This window comes from Pogoniulus pusillus, chromosome 5 (genome assembly GCF_015220805.1).
Source record: "Pogoniulus pusillus isolate bPogPus1 chromosome 5, bPogPus1.pri, whole genome shotgun sequence".
Classification (NCBI taxonomy): Eukaryota; Metazoa; Chordata; class Aves; order Piciformes; family Lybiidae; genus Pogoniulus; species Pogoniulus pusillus.
In genome coordinates, this window is record NC_087268.1 from 11,139,830 (window position 1) to 11,153,081 (window position 13,252).

Genomic DNA, 13,252 nt, shown 5'->3' on the forward strand with positions numbered 1-13,252 from the left:
ACATTGTCTTTATTTTTATGCATGATGCAGAGCTTTGTTTTGGTTCAGCTGTTGAAGTGCACAAAAAATATTTCTTCTGTGTATCCACTGAAATTAAAAGATGATCTCTGTGATTCTTTTGTCATTGTGAATGGTAGGGAATGGATGGACAAGATTAACTGAGATGAGCATTGTGGAAAGCCATTGATCCAAATGAGATGTTTTGAGAATGGACTGCTGTTTTGTGATAAGGAACATGTAACTTTTTACAACTCTCAATTGCATCTGAATCAATATCAATGTCTGTGACAGGTTAAGAAAATTGATTTGGTCTTCCAAAAGCTGTGATTTCCTTACAGTGCAGTCTCAGCACCTGCCGTCCTCCCCATTGGAGTAAAGTTCCTTTCATTGTATACCCATTAGTTTGGCAGCTGTGGAAGTGAAGGGAGAAGAAATCTTGCACCTAAGATGACAGAGAAATCCAATGTAGCTAGCAGTATCCCTGCAAATGAATAAAGCATATTTCAGCTTCTTCAGGAGGCATAAATGACACACCCTGACCAAAGTACACAATCGTTTGATTGGTACAAGAAGATCATGGGGATCCAGGTACAAATGTAGAAAAGGAGGAAGAGAGAGATCTAGTTAATCAGTAATTCCCAAGCATAATGCAGGTTTGAACAAACAATACAGTCTCTCAACAGTAAGGACAGTATCTCAGCTGAAACACTTCTCGGCACAAGTCTATTGTTCTGAGAAAGAAGAAAATGAAAAGCAAGACAAGTTTTCTTCTGCAAGGAGAGGCATGTTCTTCCAGATGTCCAGATAACACTGCATTCAAACAGCAGAGACTACCAGCTTGGAAGCCCCAGCTTAACGTTGCAAGTGTGCTCTGCAGCTTCTTTCTCACAGGTGCCTTCTGCATCGCTGTTGGAGTCTGCCTCACGCTGTCTGCAAACAGCGTCAGAGAAATTCAGGTTGGTTTGCAGCTGGTGCGGGTGAGGGTGGTGAGACACTGAAACAGGTTGCCCAGGGGAGCTGTGGATGCCCCTTTCCAAGTAGTGTTCAAGGCCAGGTTGGATGAGGCCTTGAGCAACTTGATCTAGTTGAAGGTATCCCTGCCCATGGCAAGGGGGTTGGAACTGGATGATGTTTAAGGTCTCTTCCAACCCAAACCATTCAATGATTCTATGCTGTTCTTAGATACTCTATGAAAAAGAAATTGGACTGTGTTTAGGAGGAAAAGGCTTTGTATTTTTACTTCTGTATAAGTAAGATGTATTCATGCCTGAGGCATGTATTCAGCAGCCAGTATTCATGTGAAAGTCCTCAGAGGTAGTTGGTCACCAATAAAATCTGAGCACTGACTGGTTAAGTGGGTGGGAATATCTGAAACATGGATTCTAATTGCTGCCACTGGCTGGTAATGTCTGAAATGTTGTCATTGTTTCCCGTAGAGTATTTCTTGCATATATTTCTTACATAGTGTTTGGTGCTAAAAGAACAAACATGTTTGCTGGGGCATGCAAGGAGCCCTGATATTTAAATGCCTCCTGGAAGCAAAGTTAACTAGTCCTGTGGTGGTGTTAATAGAGTGCTGGTTGGAGCCAATACTCTCTGTACTACATCCAGGCTGTTCAAGAAGGGTGGCTCAGAGTGCATGTGGAAATGCATGAAGCATTGCTTGGACAGCCAGACCAAACTGCACAAGTGTTCTTCACTCAGCACTCCTTTACAATGAGCAGATGCAGAGGTTCTGCAACAATTATTACTAGGCTCTAAATCAGCTTTAAACTAGGGGAAAAAAATGTGACTGTTCATTGAGGCCAAGTCTTGATTCTCTACCTCTGCTCATGTTTAAAAATTTCTTTTCTCAAAACAATATTTTAATAAAAATTAGTTTTTAAGAGTCACTTAGACTCTGAGAAGTCTCGGAGCTAAAACACTAACCTTTATTCATGTGCGTGTCCTTTAATACAGTATCTCTGCTTCTTCACTTCTCTGACAGATTGATTATTCAGATAAATGTTCAGAGTGTTCAAAATTCCGTGAAAATTCTTCTAACTGGAATAATGAATGCCACTGTTCTGCTGATTTCGTGCTAGAGGAGGGTATAATGGTAAGTGGGTGCAAGAAACTAATTGAAATTGCTTAGTACCTCATAGTCATATAACCCTGAATGATCAAATACACTAATTCTGCTGTGTAGAGCTCCTGACTAAATTTTCTTTGTACTTTATAAAAAAACACCTAAATTACTCAAAATTCACACTTTCACCTTGGCTGGTGATTTTGATACACATTTTGGGATATGATGAAATTGAAAGCAGTCCTGCAGAAAAGGACTTGGGGTTACTGGTAGAAGAGGTGGACATCAGCCCGTGACATCCTGGGCTGCATCACAAGGAATGTAGCCAGCAAGTTGAGACAGGTGCTGCTACCACTCTACTCTGCTCTGGTGAGACCTCACCTAGAGTACTGTGTCCAGCTATGGGAGCCCCAACACAAGAGAGACATAAACCTGCTGGAGTAGGTCCAGAGGAGGGCCACAAAGATGATGAGACAGCTGAGGCACTTGTCCTGCAAAGACAGGCTGAAAGAATTATGGCTGTTCAGCCTGGAAAAGAGAAGGCTCCTGGAAGACCTTATAGCTGCATTCCAATATCTGAAGGGGACGTACAGGAAGGCTGGAGAAGGACTGTTTAGAAAGGCTTGTAGTGATAGGATGAGGGGCAGTGGTTTGAAAATGGAACAGATAGATTTAGGCTGGACATTAGCAGGAAGTTCTTTACAATGAGAGTGGTAAAATACCAGAAGAGATTGCCCAGGGATGTGGTTAAGGCTTTGACCCTTGACCCTTGAGACGTTCAAGATCAGACTTGATGTGGCTGAGGGCAGCCTGATTGGAGGTGTCCCTGCTCAATGCATGGGATTTGGACAAGATGACCTTTGAGGGTGCCTACCAACCAGGTGCAATCTGTGAATCTGTGAATCAGGATCAGGTTGCCTTTCCTTGGTTTGAAGATGTCAAAGAAGAGGATGACGATGGAGGAAATGACGTCTGATTGCAGAGGCAACCTCTCTTGAGTCATTAGCAAACCACTGGGCTGTGTGGTTACTGCACTAAGCTCTTGGTTGAGAAGGAAATCTGAAACTGACCACTTGTCACAAGTAAACTCCTGTAGTCTTTTTTTCAAGAGTTATGCTGTTTGTTGAATGGCAGGGAAAACTGTTGGATAGTAGGAAAATTTTCTTCCCAGAAAGGGTTATCAGGCATTGGAACAGGCTGCATAGGGAGGTGGTGAAGTCACCATCCCTGGAGGTGTTTAAAAGCTGCGTGGATGTGGTGCTGAGGGACATGGCTTAGTGGTAGTGGCTTAGCAGTAGTGGTGGGATTGTGGACTCTAGACAAGCTGTTGGACTTGGTGATCTCAATGTCTCTTCCAACCTCAACAGTTCTGTGATTCCATGATGATCTCCAAAGTCCTTGAAATAATTCAGGTCTAGTAGTTTCATTTGGGAAAACTGTCCTTAATTTCCTGTCCTAAACTACTTGGTCAAGTTATTGAGACTGTTAAAGTGCTTCATGTTCTGCCAAAGAGGTCTTTTCTTGGTACTGATTGAATGGTCCCTTAAAATTACAGTGCAGGTGAAATTATAAATCCACTTTGGAGTTCTTCGGTATTGATGAGGCTGTTAAAATACTCCATAATTCTTCAGATTACAGATGAAAGGTTCATTTAACTGAACAATGTTTTGCTGTTGTTGTTGTTTAATAATCCTCTTTCTCACCTCTATTTGCCTACCTAGAAATCTCCTCTTATAACAGGATAAAACTTCCCAAAGGGTTCACATAATTGATGAGAGGCAGCCTTATTTTTCAGAAAATCTGAAGTAATCAAGAACCAGTAGGTCATTTTTGAAGTTCTTTGTGCACCTCCCTGTATCAAAAAGGAATGTCTGTCTCCACAAAATTATTCATAGTCACTGCAGGTTCCTAGAATCATAAAACTGTTTCAGTTGGAAAAGACCTCTAACCTCAACCTCAGATCACCATGGCCATTAACCCGTGTCCCAGAGTGCCATGTCCACACATTTCTTGAACACCTGGTTCATGGCCAGTCGGTGCTGTCTTGAGGAAAATAATAATCAGGCATTTTTAATTTAGTTTTCATTTGGTGATTTAAAATACATTTAATTTTATGCCAAAACACTAAAACTTTCTGTTGACGTAAGGACTTAGATTCTAGCCAGTGTCTGCTGCAGTAATTGGTTAGTGTAGTTACCAGCACTTCAACACTGAATACTCTCTTCTGTCTTTTTCAGCAAGTAAGAGAATTCCTCTTTGAATTCTAGGGTGATGTTTTTATGTACTATGGCCTGCAAAACTTCTATCAAAACCACCGTCGATACATGATATCAAGGAGTAATGCACAGCTGCTGGGTCAGAAGGCAAATGTGAGTTTTCTTCTTTATGTTAGGAGATGGTGATAATTTCCATCAGGTGCAGCTCTGATCCTATGGAGAGCTAACTGGGTGTAACTAAAAGTGTGTTAAGGTGGCTCTGAGGAATAATAACAAAGTAGAGATTTTCAGTGTTTGGTTTCTGGTTTTATGATTATCGGGGCCATTATGTCTAATGCATTAATAAGAGAGGAAGATTTGAGGCAATAAATAACACAGATGAGTCCACTGCTCCAGTTCTCAAGACTGCACCTTGGAGAGATGCTAGTTAAAAATAGATTGTCTTTTTCAATTACATTTACAGAAAGCTTTTCATTTGAGTATTTTCAGTCTCCTTAGCCAGAAATGTTTTAAGATGTGCTTTTATGATAGGGTTAGGGAATTAAATTGTTCTAAGTCTTTTTTGCCTTCTGGCTTTGGAAGCAGGTGAGGTTTAATGGTGAATGAGGTGATCATGTGGTATTCTAAATATGCAATTTAGAGGTCTAAAAAGAAGGGTAGACAGCATCACCTGCGGCAGACCTGCATAAGGAAATTGGAGAATGCAATAATTACACTTGGGTTTATTACTTATAAATCTAAGCCATGTTTTCTTTGGCTTAAAAGTAGCATTTCTTAATATACACACAGTCCACATGTTGTCCTCACAGTAAATCTGATGATTGTGCAATAATAATCTGTTATTGCTGTAAAATGCTTCTTGTAACTCTCAAGACCTTTTCCACATACATCTGCCCAGTCAGCTTGGTTGTTTGCCTCCAGGTGCAACTGGTTTTGCCTCTTCTGCAAGCAGATAGACAACTTAGGGAGTTATTTCAAAATGTTTTTTGTGTTTAGACCTGAAGATACATAGTGTGTCACAACTTTGGGTAGAAGAGATATGATTTGAGATAGGCTTTTGTTATTTACACTCTATCTTCTTGCATCAAGATTACTGCAGTTCTCTGCGGGCTAACTGCATCTGCTGTTCTCCACCACCAAAGCAGTCCAGATGAGAATTTAAAAGAAGTGAAAATAAGATGTTCTAGGGTAAGCCAGGGCTTCACTGGCACATTTTCAGTTGCAGCTATGTTACAATAGCACATCTCCAAATGAGTGTTTGTAGTTTGGAGCTCACAAATCAGCAGCAAAATTTGGTGAAAAGTTTTGTATTCCTCAACTACAAACCCATTCATTTGGATGTATTTCTAATGTGACCAAAAGGTACTGGAGACTTAATTATTCAGTGACTATTCAGAGGAAAGAATGGAAGCAGAACATTAACAGCAGAAACCCAAAACAAAAGTCTCAGTTTGTGTGCCTGATTATTCTGTGACCTTGAGTGCAGATCCAGCAGCACTGCGCACCCTTTGCCACCTACCAAAATGGAACACCCATGGCTCCCTGTGGTGCTATTGCCAACAGCATGTTCAATGGTAAGTTGGTACCTTCCACATCTGCCTTACTAATTTCCACCTGAAACTAGAGCACAGAAAATTCCACCTCAACATGAGGGAAAACTTCTTTACTGCAAGGGTGTTGGAGCACTGGAACAGGCTGTCCAGAGAGCTTGTGGAACCTCCTTCTCTAGAGGCTTTCACGGCCCATATAGATGCATTCTTGTGTGACCTGCCCTAGGTGGTCTTGCTTTGGCAGGAGAGTTGAAATCAGTGATCTTCAGACACCACTTCCTATCCCACCATTCTATGATTCTGTGATCACCCCAAGACAGCTGAGTCCTGATAGTGCAAGATCTCTGTCTTCTCCCACAAAAGGTTTTGTTTGGTGATGATGCTGTGGTGGATATGGGATTCTGCTTCCTATGTTTTAGTAACTAGGCACTCATTTTGAAACTGAGGGAAAATTTTGATGTACAAAGACCTTCTTCAGTGTAAATATGCATCAGAAGTGGGGAATTGAGTCCCTAGTGAAATAAGGAGCATACAACAGATTTAGTCTACTTCCTTGCTAAAAAATACTGTCTTGTACCATGAAGGAAGAGCTTAGATCCTGCCTTCCCACAGTGGTGTGCTTAGAAGGAGGTGATGTTCTTCACATTGGTTTGGACCTTTGCATCTATGTGATTGCATTTTGTTCTTTGAATGCTGGAAGCATTCACAGTCTTACTCAGTTTGATCCCAGGTTTAATCTTATCTGTAGTAACCTAGTGGGCATAATTTGCCTAGGTTTATATTTTTAGGCTGACACCTAAAGGGCTCCTGGTTATGGACACAGATTTCAGAAAGGATTTCTTTGAGAGGAAGTGAAACAAAAAACCCTCTTCCATGCAGCAGTTCTTGGCAATGCAGTAGTTGTTATTCAAACAACTGAGCCACCCACACCAGAGGACTTTTGAAGAGCAGCTGCACTGTGTAACTTTTAGATCAGTTTGATTTTCATCTGCCTGTGCACCCTCCTGCTCCCCTAGAAGTCTGATTGAGTGGACTCTCTGACCTAAGACAGCAGAACTACCTGTGTGCAGCCCACACCTGGCTGCAGGGCAGAATGGTCCTGCAGAGAACTGAGGACAGTAAGATTTTTAAAAGTTGAGGGTAAACCTTCATGTCTGTCTTCAGTGCACAGTGTGATGAAAGGTTCAAGGACAAGGGGTGATGTCTGAATCCCCCCTCTGGTAGTGTGCCTGAGTCTTGACTGAGCTGTGTGAGCACAGGTTTTGTAGCAGGATGGAAAAAAAAAGTATAAGTATGTTTTCATTGATGTTCATCGATGACCTACTTGAGGGTGTCCCTGCTGACTGCAGGGAGGGTTGGACTAGATGACCTTCAGAGGTCCCTTCCAACCCAGACCATTCTATGATTCATACATTTCAGCTGCATTATTCATACTTCCTAAAAAGCAGCCAGTCCCCATCTAGATCATCTAACTGTCCCTGCCTATCATCTCAATTGTCTGCCCAGGAGTTTACATAGATGTTAACCACAGAATCGCAGAACCATTTTGGTTGGAAGAGACCTTTAAGATCATTGAGTCCAACCACTATCTACTCTACCAAATCTGGTGCTAAACCATGTCCCTCAGCACCACATCTCTGCATCTTTTAAACACCTCCAGGGATGGGGATTCAACCACCTCCCTGGGGAGCCTGTAACAGTGTTGGAGAACCATTTGAGTGAAGAAGTTTCTTCTCGTATCCAATCTAAACCCCCCCTAATGCAACTTGATGCTATTTCCTCTGATCCTATCATTTTTAACCTGGGAGAAGAGACCAAAACCTACCTCACTACAACTTCCTTTCAGGGAGTTGTAGAGAGTGAAAAGGTTTCCCCTCATCCTCCTTTTCCTTACTGAGGGTGAACTCAATCCCCTCATCCAGATAATTGATAAAGATATTAAAGAGAAGTGACCCCAGTACTGAGCCTTGGGGAACACCACTTCTGATCAGTGTAGTGCAAATTACCCCTTGCAGATTCATTCCAGTAAACCCAAGCTTTCTAACAATGGTCATCAGGAAGCAGTCCAACAATTCATGAGACATCATCCTGTGAATTTTATTAGAAAATATTCATGTCAATGCCTTACGTTAATCTAAGTAGGAAATTACAGTAGATAAAAAGCAAATTATTTTTGCCCACTGAAACAGGACGGCATGGTAAAGCTCTATTTTAAATAAATGGGGTTTGATAAAAGGATATGTTCATGTCCAAACTGGTAGACAAGGTCTTGTCAGCATAAATCTGAAGGAAAATTTTCTCCAAAGGAGCGTGGATTCTCTCGATTGTGCTTTTAAGTCTCCCCTATTCCCTGAAAACACGTTACTTACATAAAAACAATCCATTCAGGATAACTTTGAGGAAAGCTAATGAGAAGAGTAACTTCTACAACTGGATAGAGAGCCTCAAAGTGATTGGCAGAGAAGCTAGTCATGCAGAAGTTGGTAGACACAAGATACTTTCTACAAAGGGAGTACATTCAATCTTCAAAACTTCATCAGTTCTAAGGCTCTGGAACCCTAGTTATTCTCATGCAGTGTACAGTGCTCTGTACACAGCCAGGATGAAACTCTTCTCAGGATATATTTGTGTGTTTTCCATTCATTTGAAAGATGCTTCACTGGGACAGGTTTTGTTAGTCATGCTGGCAATTAGAATGACTGCCTTTTACTCATATATTAGTTTGAAAAAGAGGAGGCTGAGGGGAGACCTCATGGCTGTCTACAGGTACCTGAAAGGATGTTGTGGAGAGGCTGCTTCTGGTCTCTTCTCACAGGTAAATAGTGATAGAACAAGAGAGAATGGCCTCAAATTGCAACTGAATAGGTTTAGACTGGGCATTAGGAAAACTTGGTCAGACATTGGAATGGGTTGCCCAGGGAGGTGGTTGAGTTACCAACCCCAGATGTGTTTAGAAGTCGTTTGGATGTGGTGCTTGGGGATATGGCTTAGGATGCACCTTGCAGAATAGGGTTTTAGGTTGGACTTGGTGATCTGAGGTCTTTTCCAACCTCAGTGTTTCTGTGATTCTTGTATTCTCTGCAGATACTATCGAGCTTTTCTACAGTTTTAACTCATCTGTTATTCAAGTGCCTCTGCTGAGGACTGGGAATTGTTGGTGGACAGACAAGAATGTGAAGTTTCGCAATCCAAAATCACACAATCTCTCTTCTGCATTTGCAGGTAAGATTGGTTGCTCACATTTCAGTGGCTTCCCTGCTGCCCTCCCCTGCTGCCCTGTGTGAGGATCTCTCATTCTGAAACTAATTGCCTTTGAGACAAACACCTTTCAGAGCTAGGCTTGATGGGGATCTAGTTGGACATATCCCTGCTCACTGTAGGGGGGTGGGACTAGGTGATCCCTATAAGCATCCCTTCCAACCCAGTGCATTCTGTAATTTTAGAGAGCATGTCTTCTGCTGAAGAGGCAAGAATCCAGTATTTTCATTTGTGTAAGCCACTTTGGTTTTGCTGTGCTTCAAGTTTCTAATGTGCAGCCACATGTGGGTACTGTCAAATTCTGTTCACTCATGTTTGCAGTGAATGGAAATTCTGTTCACTCATGTTTGCAGTGAATGGAAAGCATCTCAAAGTTTAGAAGGGACGTTGAGATGCTTGAGCATGTCCAGAGAAGGGCGACGAGGCTGGGGAGAGGCCTTGAGCACAGCCCTACGAGGAGAGGCTGAGGGAGCTGGGATTGTTTAGCCTGGAGAAGAGGAGGCTCAGGGGTGACCTTATTGCTGTCTACAACTACCTGAAGGGTGGTTGTAGCCAGGGGGAGGTTGCTCTCTTCTCTCAGGTGGCCAGCGCCAGAACAAGAGGACACAGCCTCAGGCTGCGCCAGGGGAGATTTAGACTTGAGATGAGGAGAAAGTTCTTCACTGAGAGAGTCATTGGACACTGGAATGGGCTGCCCGGGGAGGTGGTGGAGTCGCCGTCCCTGGGGCAGTTCAAGGCAAAGTTGGACATGGCACTTGGTGCCATGGTCTAGCCTTGAGCTCTGTGGTAAAGGGTTGGACTTGATGATCTGTGAGGTCTCTTCCAACCCTGATGATACTGTGACACTGTGTGATACTGTGAAATGCTCAGATGAAAAGTGTTACCTTGTGTATTTAATTTTCCAGTTATGGTCTTTTTTTCTCTTGAGTATCTCATTTTGTGTTGATTGTGAGTAAGCCCAGAATTCAGTCACCTACTGCTTTTGCTGACAGTATGTCTTTCCTGGTTTCTTTCTTTTCCATCAGGGACAGCAAGACCTCCCTACTGGCAGAAGCCAGTGTATTTATTAGACGAGGAAGATGAAAGGAACAACGGTTACGTAAATGAAGACCTCATTATCTGGATGCGAGTGTCAGCCTTTGCTACATTCCGAAATCTTTACCGGCGTGTCAAGCGGGTAGAGCAGTTTGCAGATGGCCTTCCTGCTGGGAATTACACTTTTCAGATTTCCTATAGTATCCTTTCACATTATCCAGGACCACTAGATAGTTACAACAGGTTGGAGTGGCTGGGATTTGTACAGTAAAATGGCAATGAAACTGAGCAAAATGCACTGAAATAAATCACCGTGAAAAGACTTAATTTTGAGAGGAATGAGACACTGCAGATGGATTTTCTTTAGCCCACGCAAAGTTAAGTCATATCACTGAAATGGTAGCACATGACATTGGATTTGACTTCTGAGGGGGCTGCTTTTGGCTGGAGACAGTACAGGGAAGCTTTACACAATGGGTAACACGGAAGAGTGTGAGGCAGGAGAGATGGCCAGAGGTGTTGCTTCAGCTGGAATATTTAATAGTGGCTTAATCAGTTGTGTAAACACCCTTACTGGGGTGCATGGAGTGCCAGAGGCATCCCTTCCATTGAGAGCAGAACCCTCTGGTGGGTTTGGGTTGTGTACTGACAAGAGCTTTTGTGCTGGTGAAAATGCACTCTCACTCTGAACAGCATGAACTTTGCTGACTAAAGAACTTCTTGTGTCGGCAGGAATCATGCCAAGATAACTATAAATTTCTCTCTCGGCCCACAGAGCTGTGACTGCAAACGGTGTAGCACAGTTCTGTTCTGAAAGCTTCCACCTGGAAAGATGAAAGGTAGAATCATGTAACATTCTGGGCAGACAGTACGTTAGGTAAAGGTGAGCACTTGGCCTCAGTGAGAATATGTGGAGTATCATCGTGGTAAGCTGCTCAGAAGGCACATTTTCAACGGAGCTTTCATAGCAAATCAACGCAGTAGCAGTTACATACATTTTAACTCTGGAATTTATAATGCAAACTAAAAAAAAATATTTTCATGTTGGCACAGAGACTATCTAAAATAACTGAATTTCTTACCACCAGCTGCTCCTGGGTTATTTGAGCACAGTTTTCTGGACTCTACATGCTTTGGAAATGTTTTTGAGCATTTATCGCTGCTCTTTCTCCTGCTGGACACAATATAAACCTTGCTAGTAGAACCTTAACATGCTTTTATCAGATTTCCCTGTTAGCAAATTCAAGGGGAGGAAGCATGTGATTCTTTCAACCGTGGTATGGAGCGGAGGAAGTAGCCAATTCCTGGGAATTGCCTATCTGGTTACTGGCTCAGCAGCAACTCTGACAGGTTTTGTGATAACTGGCATTCATTTAAAGCTCAGAAAGAAGAAGACATACTTTCAGAAGTAGTAAGGTTCCCTGGCTTTATGAAAAAAGGCAAAGCTGTGCTGTGAAAAAGAATATGCACCACACACCCTTCGTTATTTTGCCTGAGCTCTGGATCTGTTTCAGTAACATGTTTGGTGATCATAAGCAAATTGAGGAGCATCAATTCATCATCCAAACTCAAACTTTCCCTAGAATGCATTCTTACTAATGTATGTATGCTCCTAAATTTGCTTCCTAGGAAACCTGTAGTGAGATCAAGATCAAATGACGGATAGCATAGTGGGTTGGAATTGTAGTGGCAAAGAAATTACATGGTACTAATGGTTGGCCAGAAGTAAGGGTCCATATTAATTTCCTAGCACAGTATTTCTCTGGAGCTTTGGATGGGTAAAAAGTTAGTTCTTGATCCATCAGAAAACTTCAGCAGGTGGTATAAAATCTAGTTGTGAGCCACCCATGCATGGGCTAAATGGCTTTAGGTACTTTTTTAAGCCATCCTGAAAAGCTGCCAATTTAGCACAGCATATTCATCACGGTTTGGCACTCAATTTATGACTGAGCACAGGACATTTTTTAGCAGTTTCTTTCAATATAATTTATTGGTTTTACCTAGATACTGAGACTGAGCTGCAAAGCTAGAGGGCATCAAAACACTGATTTACATTTTTTTAATTGCTATTGTTAAATTAAAAGCTCCTTCAATGGTAAATATTTTAGCTGAAAATTCTACCTAATACAACTATTTGGCCACAATTCCACTCCTACCTACCCCATCCTGCCACACAGAAATTCATTGACTCTTATATCTTTTCAAATCCCATTTTCTGTGCTGTGGTGACTTAGTGTCAATAAAAATAAAGCATCAGAAAATCTATCAACTTAATTTTGAAAAAGTAAAGACTGCAGGTCATGAAAAGCTTAACAATTTTCATGGTTTGTGTTCAAAGTTGTACACAGTTAGGAATTACTTCCAGTTTCTCACAAAGCATAGGAACAGCACTGAAGAATTTAGGTCAAACACGCCATGATTTATCTGAATTTTTTTAAAATAACTTTTCTGTTGTGAAGGTGCAAATGGAATAAAACACTTCACTTCCCTTGATAAATATGCTGTGTGCCTTACCTCCCTCCCTGCCCTCACTGGCAGCCCAGAATGCCAGCCATGTCCTGGGCTGCACCAAAAAAAGTGTGGCCTGAAGGTCAAAGGGGTTCTGCCCCTCTGCTCTTGTGAGACCTCATCTGGAGTACTGCATCCAGCTCTGAAGCCCCAACACAAGAAAAACGTGGATCTGTTGGAGAGGGTCCAGAGGAGGGCCACAAGGTGAGGGCTGGAGCACCTTGCCTACAAAGACAGGCTGGTTGAGTTGTGTCTGTTTAGCCTGGAGAAGAGAAGGCTGAGAACGGGAGACCTTATTGTGTCCTTCCAGTACCTGAAGGGAGCCTAAAGGAATGCTGCAGAGGGACTATTTGTAAAGGACTTTCATCCTGTTGCTTTTGTGATGACAAGACGAAGGGCAATGACTTGAAACTAGAGCACAGTAGATTTAGGTTAGGCATTAGGAAGAAGTTCTTTACTGTGAGGGTGGTGAGAAAGTGGAATGAGTTGCTCAGAGAAGTTGTGGACACCTAATCTCTGGAAGTGTGTAAGGCAGGAGTGGATGAGGCTTTGAGCAACCTCATCTACTGGGAGGTGTCCCTGCCTATGGCAAAGGGGTTGAAAAAAGGTGATCTTTA

General features: G+C 42.3%; 1 protein-coding gene across 1 annotated transcript; it reads left to right on the forward strand.

Annotated features, from left to right (window-relative positions):
* Positions 1-205: 205 nt before the first annotated feature.
* Positions 206-12,624, forward strand: LOC135175284 (cell cycle control protein 50C-like). Its single transcript, XM_064143201.1, has 7 exons — positions 206-956; positions 1,988-2,098; positions 4,336-4,437; positions 5,771-5,858; positions 8,919-9,056; positions 10,118-10,327; positions 11,352-12,624. The coding sequence occupies exons 1-7, from the start codon at positions 747-749 to the stop codon at positions 11,537-11,539; spliced, it is 1,047 nt and encodes a 348-aa protein (XP_063999271.1). The 5' UTR covers positions 206-746; the 3' UTR covers positions 11,540-12,624.
* The last annotated feature ends 628 nt before the right edge of the window (positions 12,625-13,252 follow it).